This window comes from Chrysemys picta, chromosome 2 (genome assembly GCF_011386835.1).
Source record: "Chrysemys picta bellii isolate R12L10 chromosome 2, ASM1138683v2, whole genome shotgun sequence".
NCBI lineage: Eukaryota > Metazoa > Chordata > Testudines > Emydidae > Chrysemys > Chrysemys picta.
Window position 1 is genome coordinate 43512769 of NC_088792.1, and position 23151 is coordinate 43535919.

Here is a 23151-nt window from a genome sequence, read left to right on the forward strand (position 1 = left end):
ATTTAACAAAATAATGTCACAACATTATTCCCTGAGGGACTCTAAATCCAGCTTTTGGAATTTTAGCCATCTTTTCAGAACACCTCAAACTAGTAGTCCTTTCACTCTACATGCGGCACTGGAATGTATTTTGCTAGGCAGCAGTCAGTGAGGTCATACCTTGAACATCCTTCAGCACCAGCTCAGAGATGAGAGCTTGCAGGTCCTATCACTTGCCAGTCTAGGAGGATGAGGAAAAAAATGTCTGGGCAACTACCAACAAATAGGATCTAGAAGTGTTTCTAAAGGGCTGCTTAATAGAAATAGGGTTTGTAGAATTTGAGTGGTCTTTGAATATTCTGTTAAGCAGCCTGGCTGAATCACTTCTACTTCCTATTTGTGAGAAGTGGAAATGGCCTACACCTTAACATTTTTCAGCTTCCTCCTGAGGTGTTGAGTGTGTGGGCTGGGGAAGGAAGCTCTTTTTTCAATGTGTTGAAGATTATGACTTCAAATGGAAGCATTAGTCTTTCTGCTTCAAGAAATAGTTGCAGGAATCTTTGTGTTCATAAACTTGAAAGTTTTCCCTCCTTGTACGAAGACGAGACTGCTAGCAGCAGTCCTATAGGTAGTATACCATAGCGGATCAAGACTATCATTTTGTAGCAATGGTATCTGGAGGGTTTTTTGTACCCAGAGTCTTCATGGAGCTGCTGGTGATTCTGGCCTTACCACTATTGGGCAATCTCCTGACAGAAGCTCTTTCTGCAAAAGAAGCTGCGTAGTGCACCCTACTGGTCATTCAGGTGTACTAATGAGAACTAAGATTGCAATAGTCTGACACCCTATCAATAATTTGTACAAGCATGATTAACATGTTATAATATATTTCCTAATGTTGTTCAGCTTTGGAAGCCTCTTCTGGGGCTGGTTGGCTGATGTGTAATAGCCATCCAACAGAGGAAGAGTGGCTCCTGTTATATTTTAAAAAATATCTTCAGTCTACCTGCTTCTGAAGTTGTGGAGAAAGACAGATTACCCAGTAGCGAGTCCAGAACTATAAGTGTAACCACAATTTTAATTTTAAATTTACAAATGAAAGTTTTTTCATTTCACCAGCAGCCATTCTATAAAATGCCATGATCCTGCAAACACTGATGCATGTGAGTAGTGCCATTGAGTTCATATAAGTCAATGTTTGCAGATCAGCACCATAGCTTGTGAATCTCACTGCAGAATTCCTCCCCAGATATAGCTTTCAGTAGTTGACTAAGTGATACATACATGCTGATAATTTGCTATTTAATTGTGCTCTGTTATGAAATGTTAAGATATAAACTGCGGTAGAATAGCTCTGAGCCTCTGTACAATAGCTCTGCTGAAGTATTAGCTGACTTGAGTGAGTTGTAAAACAGAGAAATAATGTAAGCAAACAAAAGCTTATTTTTAACATTTTTAAAAGGCTTCAGATTCTGATTTCATAATTTTACATTACACCTTGTGTAAAGTGACTTCAAAACTTATTAATTTTCAAATTAGCTGGTAATGTAATTTTTTCCCTCCTTTTCTATAACAGATGAAGTTATAACTTCTCATGGTGCAATTGAACCAGATAAGGACAATGTCCGCCTAGAACCATACTCTTTGCCACAGGGTTTTATGTGGGACACTTTGGACCTGAGCAATGCTGAAGTTGTAAGTAAAATCGTGCGTACACACATAGTCTTTGATGAAACATTCTGGCTGATGTGTGAGATAAAATTCTTCCTTTTTTGATGTGTGTTTTCAGCTAAAGGAACTGTACACATTATTAAATGAGAATTACGTAGAAGATGATGATAACATGTTTAGGTTTGACTACTCACCTGAGTTTCTTATGTGGTGAGTAGCAATTTCTGTGTTGGATTGCAAAGAAGGGTGTTTTGATCACATTCTTTTGGACACTAATTTGTAATGGTTTCTGCCACTGATTCTAGGGCACTACGTCCTCCAGGCTGGCTACCCCAATGGCACTGTGGAGTTAGAGTATCGTCAAACAAAAAATTGGTAGGGTTCATAAGCGCCATCCCTGCACACATTCGGATTTATGACAGGTAAATATAAATATATAAATAAAAACAAATGCTACATCTTGAATTGTCTTTCATGATGGGGATTGTCTGATTGAAGAGCTGAGTGCTAGGCCTCATTGACCGTAGAGGGAGAAGAAACCTTACACAGGTCTGAAATTTTTCACAAGGCTTTTGGAAGTTTCCAATTAAAACTAATGGCAAACAAATATCCACCTCAGAAACGTTCTATTGATAGAAGGTGTGAAGAGCTGCTTGATGTTTTCTGGCCTATTGGAAAGTGTAAAGTGTATGTTCAGTCAGTTAGACTTACCAGGGCTCTCTCCGTAGGGTTGGAGCACTGGAATAATTAACTTGTGAATATGAGCTGTGGAGCCTTTTGATATCTCTTTCCTCCTGCTTTGATTGCTTTCCAGGCCCTAAATCCGGGCCACAATTCAGGTCATGGTACAGATCTAAAGAGTATTACAGGTAAATTCTCTAACCTAGGCATCCTACCAGATGCAGTTACAAAATATTAACATTTGTTGTTTACTTTGAGGATGCAACTTAAAGCAGCCAGGTTAAAAATTTGGATCTGTATGCTTAGAAGTATGTAAAATACAAAGAGCATATACCAACATTGGATAAGAAATCTCAATGATTTATCAGAGTCCTTTGTTACATAATTGAGTCCTTCTGTTAAAGACTTTAAAATGAGCATTATTTATGTTTTTGAGAAGCTACCTTGTATAACCTGAAATTTACTATCAACATGGAAAATAAAACTATATAAATAAGACTATACTATGTTTTAGTGAGTTTTATAACTATTTTGTTATTTAAATTGCTTTTAGTGTGAAGAAAATGGTAGAAATCAATTTTCTTTGTGTCCACAAGAAATTGAGATCTAAACGAGTAGCACCTGTACTGATTCGGGAAATAACCAGAAGAGTAAACCTGGAAGGGATTTTTCAGGCAGTTTACACTGCAGGAGTGGTACTCCCCAAGCCTGTGGCCACATGCAGGTAACCTAGATGGTGGTCATAGTAACATTGCTCCCAAGAATGATCATTTTAAAGAGGATTCCTTGTCATTTTCACAAACTAGCTAATAAAAATGTTCATTTTTCTGCTGTAAACTTCTAGTAAACATTATGGACTTGATTCTAATGCAGAGGACATGGCCAACTTCTTTGTGATGCCTTGGACAAAGACATTTCTTGGAGTAAAATCTAGTTCTGTTTGGGGCACTGCCTGCACTGTGATAGAAACTGTGCTAGCAGTGACAAGGTTGTATACTTTGGTACACACATTTTTCAAGTGACCTATTTCTTGACTGGTGGGGTGAACAGAGTTTCTGGGAATAATATGGTACTACTTTTTAAACATCTTCCTGTAGGGTCTCCTCTCTGGAAAAAGGGAGGTTTGTTGTGCATCTCACAATGATGTAAGAACTGTACTGTCAGAAAAGTTTTGTCTGAAGTTCAGTATAACTTTGTTTGCATGGAGTGGATTCAATATTGCTTATGCTGCCACAAGTTCAAATCACTGTAGAGTTGGCTCAGCCCTTAATCCTTCTGATAGATAACCAAGCTCTGTGCAGTTCTTTGGATAAATTTTAAAAGCTGAAATCTTGTTTGCAGTTTATGGACATCAGAAATACCATGAGTCTTTTTTGGGGGGAAGAGTAGGTATAGGTTTTGCTATCCCTCACCATAATTTTCCCTCCTTTGATGCTGGGTATTCAAAGGTGTTCTATCACAGAGACAGCTGGCAGGAGAAGGCCCTCCCAAAAAAACTGTTTACACAGACAAGCAGAGGGTCTTGTCTGTACAGCAAAATGAGTGTTGTGAAGACAACCAAGGCTATGACAAGAGTGAAGTTGCCCTGATTACTAATCTCAATATTAAAAATGTGTGTGGGTACAAACAATGATAGTCAACCATACCATGGTCATTCACAAGTTTAAAAGGTGTAGTGTCGACACTTTATTGGGCTGTTTAGCTACTGCTCAAGCCCCCCATAGATATAGGATTGCTCCTTAGATGCAATTGTTTAATTTTGGGAGGCAGGGATTGGATGAAATATATATAAAACATATATTATTAAAATTAGTAATTTATATTAACATGTATTTTAAATTGTATTTCCAGGTACTGGCATCGATCACTGAACCCCAGAAAATTGGTAGAGGTGAAATTTTCACATTTGAGTAGAAATATGACTTTACAAAGAACAATGAAGCTCTACAGACTTCCCGATGTAAGCAATGTATCTGCCTAGAGAACCCTCACAGTTATTGTGAGGCCCAAAATACCCTTCCATCTGTCTCCTACAAGGCAAGCTTTTCATTTTGGAAGGAAAGCATTTACACCATGTAAAAACATATTTGTTGGTTGGGAAGGAGATTACAAGAGTGTAGATGAGTTTATTTAGAAATACCAGAGACCTTAAAAAACTCACAAAACTCCCCAAGTAAACTTCAACTCAATCCCATTCAACCACAAACTGAAGACACACACTTTTTACAACTGTATACCATTAATTGTTCATCCAATTAATATATCATTTTTAATGGAGTAGGAAATTCACAGTTTATTACCTGAATTTCTTACAAAGAAAGCATCCTAAAATGTTGATAAGGCAATGCTGAGAAGCATTTTAACCCAATTTGCCAGAGAATGTTTTCTCCACACAGCGAACTGTTTCAGCAAATTGTAGTTCAGGAAATGCTATGTACTGTGCATGTCTTTTCTTTGGATAAAAATCTTCCTGCCTGCCCCCTCCAAGTTTTTCCATAATGACTTACCTGCCTTTGGACAGCCATGTCTGCCATCATTGTTTGGTCTGATGTCACAGATGCTCATTACTTTTATAGCGTCAACACTATACTAGATGCTCCCCTGCACAGCTCAGTCCATTGTTTGTGTCTCAGTACGTAATGCTATCAGTGTGACCCACTTCCCATGCTGCGCACACATGCGCTCTCACTGTGTGCAGTGCAGAAGTTGGCAGAGCCTAAAAATGAATAACTAAATTAATTTAGTTTTTAAGCCCAAAGAACTAAGTCTAACTTTAGTCAAATTTGAAATAATTTTTAGATGCTAAAAATCTAGTAGATAATTCAGATATAGGGTTTGGTGGCATTTCTATTCTTCTCATATAGACAAGGTTCATAAATGAATGGGGTTTATTAGAAAATATACAACTCTTATTCTAACCAATCTTTCTAATTCATAAGTTACAGACTACAATAGAAGAAAAATAAAGTATGGGGAGGGGGGAAATAAGCCCTAGAAACACACCTAGGAAGAGATTAGGACATGTATGCAGCACTGTACACAGACAATAACTTCTGAGTAAAATTTCCAAAGCACCTAAGTGCCATTTTCAAAAGTGACAGAAGCACTTAGCAGCCTATGTCTCTCAGAAAGTCAAGAGATCCTTGTACCTAAAGGTATGTCTGTGCTGTAATTGGACATGTGATTGCAGCTCAGATAGGCCTAGCACTAGCTTTAATCTAATTAGTGGATCTCAGCATAGTTAGCAACACAACTCTTGATATTTTTTACTGTCTACTCTGAAGATCTGTTTGAAATCATATAAGAATATTGTGATTATATTAACAAAATGTTACTTTAAACAAAGCTTCTTGGGTATTTTTCACTTTCCAAGTATATAGTTACTTCTTTTAAGACAAACTGAAAGTGAGGAAAAAGTATACCAAAAGGAACACACCTTGCCAATCTGTTGTTGTTTCAGACATTTGTTTTCATACCTTCTTCTGCCAGGAGATCAAAATCCTGGGCTAGAACTGCCACTTGAGCTGGGATACATTCAGAGCAGCTTGATGGTGGGGCAGGAGGCAAGTGGCTTTAAGCCACAAATTGTTCCCTAGTCCTGTAGTTGGCTGTGTGCTGGACTGTTCCCCAGCATGTCCAAACTGCCTCAGGTTATTTTAGCAGCTGAGGATTTCTGGGACTTAAGGATGCCCCAGCCAGGCTTCCTTCCCTGCAGGCACACTCCCTATATGGGCAGCTGCACTAGTTCTACACCACTCAGTGATCCATCTTCCATATGGGGCATCCTCAGGGATCCGTTAAGCTAGTTTTCTGACTGCTTTGCTGGAATTGGGCAAAGTTGTAAGAGCCAGCCTGGAAATTGGGGCCCCCTGTATTTGACCTTGCCATGTTACCATGAAAAATGACTAACATGTTAAACAAATTCATTATATGACTTCATTGAATGATGAAGCAGATATGCTCTGAAAGAGAATGAACCTTTGTTTAATGAAGAAATATGCTGGATAATTAACAAAAATGTGTTGGAGAAAATAAGATTCAGTCGCTTGCCACACATCTAAATGTTAATTACAATGTATTAGAAATATTTTTTTTCCATTGTATAAAGTCTCTCTGTAAAATATCTTATTTTCTAAAATATATTGTAGATTAGTAATTCCAGGATGGCCTTAATTTATATGAGGAGGGGTTTCTCATGAGTAGAAAAATGGTTATGTCTGCATAGAAAATTTAGCCAAGAAGCTAGTTTGGAGGGGTAAAAGTATTTGGAAATTTTCATGTTAAATGTTTGCTGACCAAATATAAACACACAAGAGAAAGTAATTTTTACTTGGTATCCAACATATTTTTGTCTTCTGGTCAGTTACTGATAATCAGGGTTTTTTCTGGACCCTAAATAATTTAGAAGAAAAGAAGTAATGATCAAACTAAAAAAGGAACACACTATGTTTGTAGTTTACGCTACAGTCAACGGTGTCTGTTTCCCTGGAGAAATGAAGTAGTACTAGTAATGGTATGTAAAGATTGACATGCCCTAGACTGTCTCAGTAATTAGAAGGTAGGGAATATTGATTGAAAGCAGTTTGTAAATTGGCATAATGAATTATAATGCTAGAGTAAAGTAGGCTAATAATGAATATTCTATAGCAAATGGAGTGCACTCTGTAACCTACTTTCACATATTTTGTAAATAAATTCCTCCTTTCAACATCTTATTTTTTTTTCTTTTTATTATAACAAGGCCACAAAGACTTCAGGTTTGAGACCAATGGAACAAAAAGACATTAAAGCAGTGCAAGAACTGATCAACAGTTACTTGAAGCAATTTAATCTTGCTCCTGTAATGGATGAAGAAGAGGTAGCCCACTGGTTCCTGCCTCAGGATCATATTATTGACACCTTTGTAGTTGAGGTAAAAACATGGGTTAACAATGTAAATGAGGTATATGTAAATTCCACCCTTGCCTCCCCAGTAATTTTACACAGGTAATTTAATGTGAGGCTATATTGACATTAGGGTTTTGATGGCATCAAGATAACTACCATGAGAAACAAGAGGACTTTCTAGTGTATTCAGAGCCATGATCTATACTTAACCTTGCATTGTAGCATTTGTGGAGCTTGATATAGTTTCTCCGTTTTGTTCATTATGAAATTAAGATGTTCTGAGGGCACCAATTCTGTGCGTCTGATTTTAACCAAGAGAATTTTTGAAGTTGTGATGAATGCGCGGTAGAGACCAGTGCTGAAAGCCATGCCACCTGAAGGGTAGGCTTCTGGCAGCTAGTATTTGTAATTTCCCAAAATATCTGCTGCGCAGGGTGAGGGCTAAAACTGTAGCTAATTAATTACAAGTTGATTCTTCCTTCAATGACTTTTTTCTTCCCCAGAGTTCAAATGATATTTTAACCGATTTCCTGAGTTTCTACACGTTACCTTCAACAGTTATGCACCACCCTGTTCATAAAAGCCTCAAAGCTGCCTATTCCTTCTACAATATTCATACAGAGACTCCTCTCTTGGATTTAATGAATGATGCACTCATTATAGCTAAATTGGTAAGTAACTTACTTTCCCTGTCTACTTTTCTCAGAAAAGTAGGGTAATTTAAAAAAAAATGTGTAACATTCCATTTATTTTACTTTAAAAAGGGATTTTTAATTGCAGAACTTAAAAAAAGCTATACTAGCTTTTCTCTTCACTTTGAACAGCACTAGAGAAAAAGGAAAAAATTCCCATAAACCTGCACTATTTTTACAAAATATATTTTGAATAGTGCTGTTGATTAATTGCAGTTAACTCACGCGATTAACTCAAAAAAATTAATTGCAATTAATCACACTGCTAAACAATAGAATACCAATTTAAATTTATTAAATATTTTTGATGCTCTTCTACATTTTCAAATATATTGATTTCAGTTATAACGCAGAATACAAAGTGTACAGTGCTCACTTTATATTATTTTTATTACAAATATTTGCACTGTAAAAATGATAAACAAAAAGAAATAGTATTTTTTTTTCAGTTCACCTCATAGAAGTACCGTAATGCAATCTCTTTATCATGAAAGTGCTACTTACAAATGTAGTTTTTTTGTTACATGACTGCACTCAAAAACAAAACAATGTAAAACTTTAGAGCCTACAAGTCCACTCAGGCCTACTTCTTGTTCAGCCAATCACTAAGAGAAAGAAGTTTGTTTACAGGACATAATGCTGCCCATTTCTTAATTACAATGTCACCTGAAAGCGAGAACAGGCGTTCTCATGGCACTGTTGTAGCTGGTGTCGCAAGATATTTATGTTTCAGATGTGCTAAAGATTCATCTGCCCTCTTCATGCTTCGGCCATTGATTCAGAGGACATGCTTCCAAGTAGATGGTGCTGGTTAAAAAAATAATGCGTTAATTACATTTCTGACTGAACTCCTTGGGGGAGAATTGTATGTCTCCTGCTCTGTTTTACCTGCACTCTGCCATATATTTCATGTTATAGCAGTCTCGGATGATGACCCAGCACATGTTGTTCATTTTAACAACACTTTCACTGCAAATTTGACAAAATGCAAAGAAGATAGCAATGTGAGATTTCTAAAAATAGCTACAGCACTCGACCCAAGATTTAAGAATCAGAAGTGCCTTCCAAAATCTGAGAGGGATGAGGTGTGGAGCATGCTTTCAGAAGTCTTAAAAGAACAACACTCTGATGTGGAAACTACAGAACCCATACCACCAAAAAATAAAATCAATCTTCTGCTGCTGGCAGCTGACTCAGATGATGAAAATGAACATGCGTCGGTCCGCACTGCTTTGGATTGTTATTGAACAGAACCCGTCATCAGCATGGACGCATGTCTTCTGGAATGGTGGTTGAAGCATCAAGGCACATATGAATCTTTAGCGCATCTGGCATGTAAATATCTTGCAACGCCAACTACAACAGTGTCATTTGAACGCCTGTTCTCACTTTCAGGTGACATTGTAACAAGGTGACATTTTAACAAGTGACATTGTAACAAGAAGCGGGCAGCATTATCTCCTGCAAATGTAAACAAACTTGCTTGTCTGAGCTTTTGGCTGAACAAGAAGTAGAACTCATTGGACTTATAGGCTCTAAAGTTTTACATTGTTTTATTTTTGAATGCAGGGGTTTTATGGTACATAATTCTACATTTGTAAGTTCAACTTTCATGATAAAGAGATTGCACTACAGTACTTGTATCAGGTGAATTGAAAAATACTATTTCTTTTGTTTTTTCACAGTGCAAATATTTGAAATAAAAAAAATATAAAACTGAGCATTGTACACTTTGCATTCTGTGTTTGTAATTGAAATCAATATATTAGAAAATGTGGGAAACATCCAAAATATTTAAATAAGTGGTATTCTATTATTATTTAGCAGTGCGATTAATCGCACGATTAACTTTTTTAATCACGCGATTAATCACGATTCATTTTTTAATTGCTTGACAGCCCTAATTTTGAACAATGTTCTGTTGCCAGTAAGTTCAAAGCAAGTGGTTTATTACCCTGTTTTGTAATGTGATAACTGAAATCCACAGTTTGAGTGTTGCTAGAGCTATGCAGAGCATCTGGAGCAGTGGTAGGCAACCTGCGGCCCACAGGCCGCACGCGGCCCGTCAGGGTAATCTGCTGGAGGGCTGCCAGACTGTTTACATTTGCACAGCCGCCCGCAGCTCCCAGTGGCCACGGTTTGCCATTCCCGGCCAATGGGAGCTGTGGGAAGCGGCAGCCAGCACCTCCCTGCAGCCCGGGAATGTCCCATTGTCCGGGAACGGTGAACTGCGGCCACTGGGAGCTGCGGGCGGCTGTGCAAATGTAAACAAACTGTCTGGCGGCCCATCAGCGGATTACCCTGACGGGCTGCGAGCGGGCAGCAGGTTGCCCACCACTGATCTGGAGCATACTGGTGAAAATCTGGCCCTTAGTATCCAAATTAACAGTAAGTACTGGATATTCAATGTTAGAAGAATGTACAGTATAATTAAAATGGTGACTCATTGATGGGCTTGGACAACTTATCAAGGTTTGCAGAAATAAATTAGTTTGGATTTGTTTAGTAAAATGGAAGGGTTTATTTTGTGTTGGGAATTAGTTGAAATTACAGCTAGTAATTAACTGTTTTTGCCTTTTTAAAGCTACAAAAGTGGTATTGTATATGGAAGCAAAGAAAAGATGTGAAGTGTTTTAAATTATGTATTTTCAAATTCTAAGTTGTAAACACACTTTCTCACACAGAGAGAACAACATTAATGATGCAGTTTGGGCAAATGGAGGGGAAGCCACTACAAATGAAGGGTTCAGAAGTAAATTTAAAGTATTCTCATGGGTGCAATGCCATCTAGCACTAAAAATAGTAGACACCGTGCATTACCCTTGTAAAATGTTTGTAAGTGATTTAATGTAGGAGTACATGGTGCTTATATATCTACAGAATCAATACCTCACATATTTACTTTCATTTTTAAAAAGATGAACAATTCAGAAGTAATATAGAGTACAAATCAGCCCTGTGAATTGAAACCAATGTGTAGTATTTTTGCCTTTCCTCCATGCATGAAGTTTTGAGATTATAACAAAATAAGGTTGACTAAGGTGAAATGGAAATTTAACAAGAACGTATATGTATACTTTTTCAAACAACAGATGGTCTGGTTTTAATTAGTGCCGTGTTCAAACTGCTGACAGCAAAAGAAAGGGGAAAAAAGCTGTAGATAAGTATTGAGCGCTCTCCGAGCTCTGGTCAAGTGTAGGTAGTCTCTTGGTCTATCCAAGGCTGTGATCAGGTGTCTTGATGTTTTTGGTCTTTTGGCCTCAAGATGAAAACATTGCCTTTGTTTCTGGGACCTTGAAGTGTAAAAATTCTCTAAGTTATATCTGTTCATTTGTAGAGACTGATGATAAACTTCCTTGAAACATGCAAATATTTCTTTCTGCTGAGAATCCAGTGGCACATTTAATGAACAGTGTGTTAACTTGCTTTACTTTTGTAAATTATACTCATTCAGAAAAACACTTAGTACCTTGTTAAAATAGGATGTTATTTAGATTTATATGCAAGCGTAGTACCTTTATTTACTTGAAGCTAAGACTGAGGTCTCCAGCAGTATGTAGTTACTTAATATTTTACTTTGTGTATATAAATCAGAAACAACTCACAAAGACATGTTAATGGTAACAGAAGGACTAACTATGTATCATGATCATTCTAATATTTTTTAATCATATGAGGTATTGTACCTTGAGCGTGGTCCTGATGGATTTCTTAAACTAAACAGGATTGGGCTGGGTTGGAACTTGAATGGGAGATACCCATCAGATGCGGGAAGTAGTGTTTATGATCCAAGTAAATACTGTACATCCCAGCATGGTGTTCAGGGGCCAGCACACTACTGGAGGTTCAGGGTCAGATTTTCAGAAAGTATTTAGGTACCTGAGGATTCAGATAGGTGCCTAATATGACTTTCAAAAGCATCTAGGTGTCTAGATCCCATTGAGTTTGATGCCTGGGCAATTTTGAAAATCCCACTAGGTGTCTATCTGCATCTTTAGGCACCTAAATACCTTTAAAAAGCTGGTCCTCGATGTTTTAGATGAAGGTGGAGAGAGGGAATGTAAAATATCACCTAATCACAAGCTAATTACAAACAGAAATCACTCTTAAATAAAAGAGGAAAACAGGAAGCTGTCCTCTTGGCAGTAATTTGTGTACAGAAAGTGCAGCTCTTTATTAAACTGCATGAGACTTTCAGAGTTGTAAGTTCTGTGTTCATTTAACAGTGGTTTTAATATGAATTGTTCTAAACACATATATTCATGTAGACCAGGAGTTTCAAACTTGGATGTGTAAAGTTAAATACCTAAATCTACGTTTAGGCACCTTAAATAAGTGGCCAGACTTCTTCAGAGGTACAGAGCACTTTTCAGCTTCTATTAAAGTCAGTGGCTTAAATCAACCAAAATATACTGGACTATACATAATTCTAATAAAAATGCTATACATATTAAAGAATGAAGAATTACAAGTTGCTACATGTGTGTATCTAAAATTATCAAGAAAATTCTATATCTTGTGAAATTATGTGATAATTAGATTGCAGTGTAGGCTGTAGAGTTAAGATTGTATGTACAGACAGATTTAACTTGGTCATTTCCTGACTTTGAGTGCTTAACTGTGCAGCTTTAATGTTCTTTTCACTTAGTTCTGTTGGAATTTCTGTAGGAGAAAGGCTCTACTGCTAATTTTGGAGTAGTTCAGCTTTTACTTTCCCAGATGCAGAGGCCTTGTCTCTTTTTGTGTGTACTTTCTGTACATTTTTTCACAGCACATCTAACTTAGACACATGAATGCATGGCAAGAACTTCTTTAGTAGCATAACATAGTGAGAAATCTGTGCAATATTTACTGGGCATATATGGTGTGTGATTTTTTTTTTTTAAAGGGGCAATAACTTGGTCAGAACAAAAATATTTTCACCAAAATATTTAAAGGCACTTACTATGGCAGAAGTCTGTTTGCATGCCAAATATCAGCTTATGCTTCCTGCTATTCCAGCATTAATGTGTTTGTTTGTTTTTTAATCACTTTTTCTTTATAAGGGGGAAAGGTTTTTTTTCCAGTCTCAAACAGCTGAACATTGTTGCTGGTACTAATAATTTGTATTACAGTTGTACCTAGTGGTGTGCTGCACTCACACAGAGGAGAGCCCCAGTTAATTCAATGGAGCACGACAAAAGTGCAGCAAGTGTATGACAAATTGCAATATCCGAGCCTAATTAAAGACTAGGACTCCTAGGCACTACAATAATACAAATAATAAATAATAATAATGAGTCAGTTTAACAAAGACCCGAAGGGAATCGGGTGGATGGGAATGTGTAAAGGCCAGTTTATAGTAGAAATTTAAGACTACTCAGTTTCTGTGGCAACTTGATGATAAAGAGACTTCTGTATCATAGAATCATAGAATATCAGGGTTGGAAGGGACCTCAGGAGGTCATCTAGTCCAATCCCCTGCTCAAAGCAGGACCAATTCCCAACTAAATCATCCCAGCCAGGGCTTTGTCAAGCCGGGCCTTAAAAACCTCCAAGGAAGGAGATTCCACCACCTCCCTAGGTAACGCATTCCAGTGCTTCACTACCCTCCTAGTGAAATAGTGTTTCCTAAAATCCAACCTAGACCTCCGCCACTGCAACTTGAGACCATTGCTCCTTGTTCTGTCATCTGCCACCACTGAGAACAGCCGAGCTCCATCCTCTTTGGAACCCCCTTTCAGGTAGTTGAAAGCAGCTATCAAATCCCCCCTCATTCTTCTCTTCTGGAGACTAAACAATCCCAGTTCCCTCAGCCTCTCCTCATAAGTCATGTGCTCCAGACCCCTAATAATTTTTGTTGCCCTCCGCTGGACTCTTTCCAATTTTTCCACATCCTTCTTGTAGTGTGGGGCCCAAAACTGGACACAGTACTCCAGATGAGGCCTCACCAATGTCGAATAAAGGGGAACAATCACGTTCCTCCATCTGCTGGCAATGCCCCTACTTATACAGCCCAAAATGCCGTTAGCCTTCTTGGCAACAAGAGCACACTGTTGACTCATATCCAGCTTCTCGTCCACTGTGACCCCTAGGCCCTTTTCTGCAGAACTGCTACCTAGCCATTCAGTCCCTAGTCTGTAGCAGTGCATAGGATTCTTCCGTCCTAAGTGCAGGACTCTGCACTTGTCCTTGTTGAACCTCATCAGGTTTTTTTTGGCCCAATCCTCTAATTTGTCTAGGTCCCTCTGTATCCTATCCCTACCCTCCAGTGTATCTACCACGCCTCCCAGTTTAGTGTCATCTGCAAACTTGCTGAGAGTGCAGTCCATACCATCCATCCAGATCATTAATAAAGATATTAAACAAAACCGGCCCCAGGACCGACCCTTGGGCACTCCACTTGAAACCGGCTGCCAACTAGACATGGAGCCATTGATCTCTACCCGTTGAGCCCGACGATCTAGCCAGCTTTCTATCCACCTTACAGTCCATTCATCCAGCCCATACTTCTTTAACTTGACGGCAAGAATACTGTGGGAGATCGTATCAAAAGCTTTGTTAAAGTCAAGGAATAACATCCACTGCTTTCCCCTCATCCACAGAGCCAGTTATCTCATCATAGAAGGCAATTAGGTTAGTCAGGCACAACTTCCCCTTGGTGAATCCATGCTGACTGTTCCTGATCACTTTCCTCTCCTCTAAGTGTTTCATAATTGATTCCTTGAGGACCTGCTCCATGATTTTTCCAGGGACTGAGGTGAGGCTGACTGGCCTGTAGTTCCCCGGATCCTCCTTCTTCCCTTTTTTAAAGATGGGCACTACATTAGCCTTTTTCCAGTCATCCGGGACCTCCCCCGATCGCCATGAGTTTTCAAAGATAATGGCCAATGGCTCTGCAATCACATCCGCCAACACCTTTTAGCACCCTCGGATGCAGCGCATCCGGCCCCATGGACTTGTGCTTGTCCAGTTTTTCTAAACAGTCCCTAACCACTTCTTTCTCCACAGAGGGCTGGTCACCTTCTCCCCATACTGTGCTGCCCAGTGCAGCAGTCTGGGAGCTGACCTTGTTCGTGAAGACAGGCAAAAAAAGCATTGAGTACATTAGCTTTTTCCACATCCTCGGTCACTAGATTGCCTCCCTCATTCAGTAAGGGGCCCACACTTTCCTTGACTTTCTTCTTGTTGCTAACATACCTGAAGAAACCCTTCTTGTTACTCTTAACATCTCTTGCTAGCTGCAATTCCAAGTGTGATTTGGCCTTCCTGATTTCACTCCTGCATGCCTGAGCAATATTTTTATACGCCTCCCTGGTCATTTGTCCAATCTTCCACTTCTTTTATGCTTCTTTTTTGCGTTTAAGATCAGCAAGGATTTCACTGTTTAGCCAGGCTGGTCGCCTGCCATATTTACTATTCTTTCTACACATCGGGCTGGTTTGTTCCTGCAACCGCAATAAGGATTCTTTAAAGTACAGCCAGCTCTCCTGGACCCCTTTGCCCTTCATGTTATTCTCCCAGGGGATCCTGCCCATCTGTTCCCTGAGGGAGTCAAAGTCTGCTTTTCTGAAGTCCAGGGTCCGTATTCTGCTGCTCTCCTTTCTTCCTTGTGTCAGGATCCTGAACTCGACCATCTCCTGGTCACTGTCTCCCAGGTTCCCATCCACTTTTGCTTCCCCTACTAATTCTTCCCTGTTTGTGAGCAGCAGGTCTGCCCCCTAGTTAGTTCCTCCAGCACTTGCACCAGGAAATTGTCCCCTACACTTTCCAAAAACTTCCTGGATTGTCTGTGCACCGCTGTATTGCTCTCCCAGCAGATATCAGGGTGATTAAAGTCTCCCAGGAGAACCAGGGCCTGCGATCTAGCAACTTCTGTTAGTTGCCGGAAGAAAGCCTCGTCCACCTCATCCCCCTGGTCTGGTGGTCTATAGCAGACTCCGACCACGACATCACCCTTGTTGCTCACACTTGTCAACTTTATCCAGAGACTCTCAGGTTTTTCTGCAGTTTCATACCGGAGCTCTGAGCAGTCATACTCCTCTCTTACGTACAATGCAACTCCCCCACCTTTTCTGCCCTGCCTGTCCTTCCTGAACAGTTTATATCCATCCATGACAATACTCCAGTCATGTGAGTTATCCCACCAAGTCTCTGTTATTCCAATCGCATCATAGTTCCCTGAGTGTGCCAGGACTTCCCGTTCTCCCTGCTTGTTTCCCAGGCTTCTTGCATTTGTGTATAGGCACTTAAGATAACTCATTGATCGTCCCTTTTCTCAGTATGAGACAGGAGTCCTCCCCTCTTACGCTCTCCTGCTCGTGCTTCCTCACAGGATCCCATTTCCCCATTTACCTCAGGGCTTTGGTCTCCTTCCCTCGGTGAATCTAGTTTAAAGCCCTCCTCACTAGGTTAGCCAGCCTGCTTGCGAAGATGCTCTTCCCTCTCTTCGTTGGGTGGAGCCCATCTTTGCCTAGCACTCCTCCTTCTTGGAACACCATTCCATGGTCGAAGAATCCAAAGCCTTCTCTCCGACACCACCTGCGTAGCCATTCGTTGACTTCCACGATTCGACGGTCTCTACCCAGGCCTTTTCCTTGCACAGGGAGGATGGACGAGAACACCACTTGCACCTCAAACTCCTTTACCCTTCTTACCAGAGCCACGTAGTCTGCAGTGATCCGCTCAAGGTCATTCTTGGCAGTATCATTGGTGCCCACGTGGAGAAGCAGGAAGGGATAGCGATCCGAGGGCTTGATGAGTCTCAGCAGTCTCTCCGTCACATCGTGTATCCTAGCTCCTGGCAAGCAGCAGACCTCTCGGTTTTCCCGGTCGTGGTGGCAGATAGATGACTCAGTCCCCCTGAGGAGGGAGTCCCCGACCACCACCACCCTCCTCCTCCTCTTGGGATTGGTGGTTGTGGAACCCTCATCCCTAGGACAGTGCATCTTTTGCCTTCCAATCGGTGGAGTCTCCTTCTGCTCCCTTCCCTCAGATGTGTCATCTAGTCCACTCTCCGCATTAGTACCTGTAGAGAGAACATGGAAACGATTGCTCACCTGTATCTCCATTGCTGGTACATGGACGCTCCTCTTTCTCCTTCTGGAGGTCACATGCTGCCAAACTTCTTCACCATCCTTCTGTCCCTGCTGCGCCTGCTCTGAATCTTCAGAACGTTGTGGCCGTAGAAGCATCTCCTGACGTCTGTCCAGGAAATCTTCATTTTCCCTTATGCAACGCAGAGTCGATACTTGTTTCTCCAGACCTCGAACCTTCTCTTCCAATATGGAGACCAGCTTGAACTTTGTACAGACAAAGTCGCTTCTGTCCTGTACAAAGTCGCTTTTGTCCTGTGGAAGAAAGACAAACATGGCACAACCTGTGCAGGTTACAACAGCTGATCGCTCACCTTCCATATCACCTTCCTCTTAAGAGCTTCCTCAGCTGTTGCAGTAACTACTCAGAGAAACCCGCAGATGAAAGCCTCAGTGAGCTCTCCCCAGGCGAACTCCCTCTGTTAGCCTCTGCTGTTCGCCGCTCAGCTGGTTCGCTGCTGACTGCCCTTATATACCAGTCAGCAGCAAACCAGCTGAGCAGCGGTAATGGCAATGGATTTGGGGAAAGGGAGGGAGGGGACAGTTGGCAGAGGGCAAGTGAGCAGGGGGGGGGGGGCACATGCAATGAAGACATAGAAGGAGATCAAATTCTTGCATCACTTTTAGGAAGGGACCAAACTTGAACAAATTAAATCCTGAAAATATAAAATATATAAATGACTGAAAACAGGTTAGGATTGATATGTTTATGCAGCCTCAACTGTAGCAGCTAGTATTGTGCCTGCTCAAATGCAGTTTAATGTAGACTAAACTAAGATCAACCTTGATGACTATTGTGCAAAAAAACCAAACATATAATATTGAAACTGCATTAGGATTATTTTGATGTTTTACTCCTGAATGTCACCTGATGGTGTCCTACCTCCTAGAGCAGTGGTTCTCACCCCGCGGGCCACTTGCGGCCCAATCAGCACATAACTACAGCCCATGTTGTGACATTCTCGGGGCTCTAACTATGGCAGTGTGGGAGGAGCACATGCCCCTGGCACAGAGCCAGCAGGGGGGTGCAAAAATGGGGCGGCACAGGATCAGGCCTAGAAGCATCAGCAGGAAACCAGGGTGCTCAGTGCCCCTCCCCCCCGCCCCACCTTTACCCCCTGGGTCCAGTGACCCTGGCTGGAGCAGGCTCCCTGGCACTAGGACTGCAGTGGCAGGTGGGCAGGGCAGGCTGCATGGCTAAGCTATGTGTAATCAAGGTATGCTCCCAGTTCTACATGCAGGGCCAGATAGGCAGGCAGAGCTTCAGAGTCTCAATGTGTGGATGAGGTGGTGTAGAGAGGAAGGGTTTAGATTAATTAGGAATTGGGGAAACTTTTGGAATAGGGGGAGCCTATACAGGAAGGATGGGCTCCACCTAAACCAAAGTGGAACCAGACTGCTGGCACTTAACATTAAAAAGGTTGCAGAGCAGTTTTTAAACTAGGAGATGGGGGAAAGCCAACTGCTGCAGAGGAGCATGTGGATCGGACAGAGACTTCGTAGAGGAAAGTCTATTGACAGAGATTCTCTAGGTTATAGTCAGAAGCAGAGGATGGAAGAGGATAATGTAAGGGCCAGATCAGACAAGAAACATTCACATAAAGAATCAGACACATCAGAAAAGGGCAGACACATAAACAGTGACAAGTTTTTAAGCGCTTGTACACAAATGCTAGAAGTCTAAATAATAAGATGGGTGAACTAGAGTGCCTCGTGATAAAGGAGGATATTGATATAATAGGCATCACAGAAACCTGGGTGGACTGAGAGCAATCAATGGGACACAATCATTCCGGAGTACAAAATATATCTGAAGGACAGAACAGGTCGTGCAGGGCGGGAGTGGCACTATATGTGAAAGAAAATGTAGAATCAAATGAAGTAAAAATCTTAAGTGAATCCACATGTTCCATAGAATCTCTATGGATAGTAATTTCATGCTCTAATAAGAATATAACATTAGGGATCTATTATCGACCACCTGACCAGGACAGTGATAGTAATGATGAAATGCTAAGGGAAATTAGAGAGGCTATCAAAATTAAGAACTCAATAATAGTGGGGGATTTCAGTTATCCCCATATTGACTGGGAACATGTCACCTCAGGACGAAATGCAGCGACAAAATTTCTCGATACTTTTAAATGACTGCTTCTTGGAGCAGCTGGTATGGGAACCCACCAGGGGAGAGGCAACTCTAGATTTAGTCCTGAGTGGAGCGCAGGAGCTGGTCCAAGAGGTAACTATAACAGGACCGCTTGGAAATAGTGACCATAATATAATAACATTTAACATCCCTGTGGTGGGAAGAACATCTCAACAGCCCAACACTGTGGCATTTAATTTCAAAAAGGGGAACTATGCAAAAATGAGGGGGTTAGTTAAACAGAAATTAAAAGGTACAGTGACTAAAGTGAAATCCCTGCAAGCTGCTTTTTAAAGACACCATAATAGAGGCCCAACTTAAATGTATACCCCAAATTAAGAAACACAGTAAAAGAACTAAAAAAGAGCCACTGTGGCTTAACAACCATGTAAAAGAAGCAGTGAGAGATAAAGACTTCCTTTAAAAAGTGGAAGTCAAATCCTAGTGAGGTAAATAGAAAGGAGCATAAACACTGCCAAATTAAGTATAAAAATGTAATAAGAAAAGCCAAAGAAGAGTTTGAAGAACGGCTAGCCAAAAACTCAAAAGGTAATAAAATGTTTTTTAAGTACATCAGAAGCAGGAAGCCTGCTAAAGAACCAGTGGGGCCCCTCGATGATTGAGATACAAAAGGAGCGCTTAAAGACGATAAAGTTATTGCGGAGAAACTAAATGGATTCTTTGCTTCAGTCTTCACGGCTGAGGATGTTAGGGAGATTCCCAAACCTGAGCCGGCTTTTGTAGGTGACAAATCTGAGGAACTGTCACAGATTGAAGTGTCACTAGAGGAGGTTTTGGAATTAATTGATAAACTTAACATTAACAAGTCACCGGGTCCAGATGGCATTCACCCAAGCGTTCTGAAAGAACTCAAATGTAAAGTTGCGGAACTATTAACTAGGGTTTGTAACCTGTCCTTTAAATCGGCTTCTGTATCCAACGACTGGAAGATAGCTAATGTAACGCCAATATTTAAAAAGGGCTCTAGAGGTGATCCCGGCAATTACAGACCGGTAAGTTGAACGTTGGTACCGGGCAAATTAGTCGAAACAATAGTAAAGAATAAAATTGTCAGACACATAGAAGAACATAAATGGTTGGGCAAAAGTCAACATGGTTTCTCTAAAGGGAAATTGTGTCTTACTAATCTATTAAAGTTCTTTGAAGGGGTTAACAAACTTGGACAAGGGGGATCCAGTGGACATAGTGTACTTAGATTTCCAGAAAGCCTTTGACAAGGTCCCTTACCAAAGGCTCTTACGTAAATTAAGTTGTCATGGGATAAATGGGAAGGTCCTTTCATGGATTGAGAACTGGTTAAAAGACGGGGACAAAGGGTAGGAATTAATGGTAAATTCTCGGAATGGAGAGGGGTAACTAGTGGTGTTCCCCAAGGGTCAGTCCTAGGACCAATCCTATTCAATTTATTCATAAATGATCTGGAGAAAGGGGTAAACAGTGAAGTGGCAAAGTTTGCAGATGATACTAAACTGCTCAAGATAGTTAAGACCAAAGCAGACTGTGAAGAACTTCAAAAAGATCTCACAAAACTAATTGATTGGGCAACAAAATGGCAAATGAAATTTAATGTGGATAAATGTAAAGTAATGCACATTGGAAAAAAATAACCCTAACTATACATACAATATGATGGGGGGGTAATTTTAGCTACAACGAATCAGGAAAAAGATCTTGGAGTCATCGTTGATAGATCTCTGAAGTCGTCCATGCAGTGTGCAGAGGTGGTCAAAAAAGCAAACAGGATGTTAGGTATCATTAAAAAGGGGATAGAGAATAAGAAGGAGAATATATTATTGCCCTTATATAAATCAATGGTACGCCCATATCTTGAATCCCCTATGTGGTATGCAGACAGAATACAGATGTGGTCTCCTCATCTCAAAAAAGATATACTGGCACTAGAAAAGGTCCAGAGAAGGGCAACTAAAATGATTAGGGGTTTGGAACGGGTCCCATATGAGGAGAGATTAAAGAGGCTAGGACTTTTCAGCTTGGAAAAGAGGAGACTAAGGGGGGATATGATAGAGGTATATAAAATCATAAGTGATGTGGAGAAAGTAGATAAGGAAAAGTTACTTACTTATTCCCATAATACAAGAACTAGGGATCACCAAATGAAATTAATAGGCAGCAGGTTTAAAACAAATAAAAGGAAGATCTTCTTCACACAGCGCACAGTCAACTTGTGGAACTCCTTGCCTGAGGAGGTTGTGAAGGCTAGGACTATAACAGTGTTTAAAAGAGAACTGGATAAGTTCATGGAGGTTAAGTACATTAATGGCTATTAGCCAGGATGGGTAAGAAATGGTGTCTCTAGACTCTATTTGTCAGAGGGTGGAGATGGATGGCAGGAGAGAGATCACTTGATCATTACCTGTTAGGTTCACTCCCTCTGGGGCACCTGGCATTGGCCACTGTTGGTAGACAGGATGCTGGGCTAGATGGACCTTTGTTCTGACCCAGTACGGCCGTTCTTATGTTCTTATGTAGGAGACCAGTGGGCATGGGAAGGAGGGTTCAGGGGGCTAGGGCCCCAGGGAGCGGGTGCAGGGGGCTGGGGCATGGGAAGGAGGGTGCAGCCAGTGCATGGGGGACAGACTGTAGGTGTGTGGACTGGTGGCTGGGGACAGTCCTTGGATGGGAGGCTAGATAGACACAGTCCCTGGATGGAGGGATTGAGGGCAGGGAGCAAGTGCTGGGGGGGCAGTTCCTGGGTGGAGGACTGGATGCTGGAGGGGGCAGTCCCTGGGGGGGCTGTTCTGCCCTGGACAGGGCACCCTGTCTCTTCAAAGCAGGCACGTGTGCCAGACCACTGTTGGGGGGGTGTCTGGATGCTGGGGGGACAGTCCCAGGAGGTTTGGGTGATGTGGGGCATTCCCTAGGTGGGGGGACTGGGTGCCTGGAGTACAGTCCCTGGCTCGGGTGAGCACCCCACCCTGGGCAGGGCTCCTCATCTTTGCAGGCAGGCTCCGCAGCCATGCTCTCCAGGCACCCAGCCTAGCCACGCTGCCAGCAGCAGCGTGTCATGCCATGCCACTCCTCCAGTAAATTAATTTTAAGTTAATGTCTTGACTTATTTTGCTAATTTAAAATGCTCTTGATAGACATTTGCCAGTATTGAAATGAAAGGTACTAAATTGATTTGAATCGTATTGCTATCATATAACAAATACTAAATCTTTTTTTTTTTCCCCAGAAGTATTGCAGTGGTTCTCAAACTGTGGGTTGGAACCCCAAAGTGGGTCGCAACCCTGTTTTAATGGGGTTGCCAGGGCTGGCGTTAGACTTGCTGGGGCCTGGGACTGAAGCCAAAGCCTGAGCTTTGACTTCCCTTAAGCTTCAGCTTCCATTTAGCTTCACACCAACCTGGGGTGGCAGGGCTTAGGTTGTGCCCCCCTGCCCAGGGCAGCAGGGCTTGGTGGGGCTTAGGTTTCTGTCCCCCCTGCTGGGGTCATGTAGTAATTTTTTGTTGTCAGAAGGGGGTCCCGGTGCAATGAAATTTGAGAACCCATGATGTATTGTATTGTGGATGGGGCCCACATAACACATAGAGAGCTGTATGCGTCCCACAATGGTAAATAGGTTAAGAACCACTGTTCTAGAGATATAACCTTCAGTCTAAATTCCATGTGGTATGCAGACAGAATTACTTTCTATTGGAAAAATCTTCTATTCTGCATGCATATCAGAATGCAGGATCAAATCTAATGTCTATTTAGTGAAAATCATTAGACTCTCAGATACATTTATACCCATTATGTGTATATATAAAGTATCATTTGAAAATCAAAATAAAATTTCAAAAATGTTTTGATATTTCCAGAAAGGATTTGATGTGTTCAATGCACTAGACTTGATGGAAAACAAAACATTCCTGGAAAAACTCAAGTTTGGGATAGGAGATGGGAACTTGCAGTATTATTTGTACAACTGGCGGTGTCCTGGCATGGAATCCGAAAAGGTAAGACAGAAAAGAGCTTCTGTGCACAGTTAATAAAAA

General features: G+C 41.1%; 2 protein-coding genes across 6 annotated transcripts in view; one reads left to right on the forward strand and one right to left on the reverse strand.

Moving 5' to 3' along the window:
• Positions 1-23151, forward strand: part of NMT2 (N-myristoyltransferase 2) — a 60437-nt gene that overhangs the window by 36187 nt on the left and 1099 nt on the right. For 4 of the 5 annotated variants that reach the window (XM_065586928.1, XM_065586925.1, XM_065586926.1 and 1 more), the window contains exons 4-11: positions 1556-1674; positions 1769-1860; positions 1956-2072; positions 2885-3055; positions 4183-4291; positions 7073-7243; positions 7722-7889; positions 22975-23112. In XM_065586928.1, coding sequence (XP_065443000.1) covers positions 1556-1674; positions 1769-1860; positions 1956-2072; positions 2885-3055; positions 4183-4291; positions 7073-7243; positions 7722-7889; positions 22975-23112 — 1085 coding nt within the window. The remainder of the gene's footprint in view (positions 1-1555; positions 1675-1768; positions 1861-1955; positions 2073-2884; positions 3056-4182; positions 4292-7072; positions 7244-7721; positions 7890-22974; positions 23113-23151) is intronic. The other variant, XM_065586924.1, reaches the window with a different exon arrangement.
• Positions 1-23151, reverse strand: part of RPP38 (ribonuclease P/MRP subunit p38) — a 43747-nt gene that overhangs the window by 8354 nt on the left and 12242 nt on the right. The window contains exon 3 of the transcript XR_010599129.1: positions 16949-17239. The gene's annotated coding sequence lies outside the window, so the exon portion shown is untranslated. The remainder of the gene's footprint in view (positions 1-16948; positions 17240-23151) is intronic.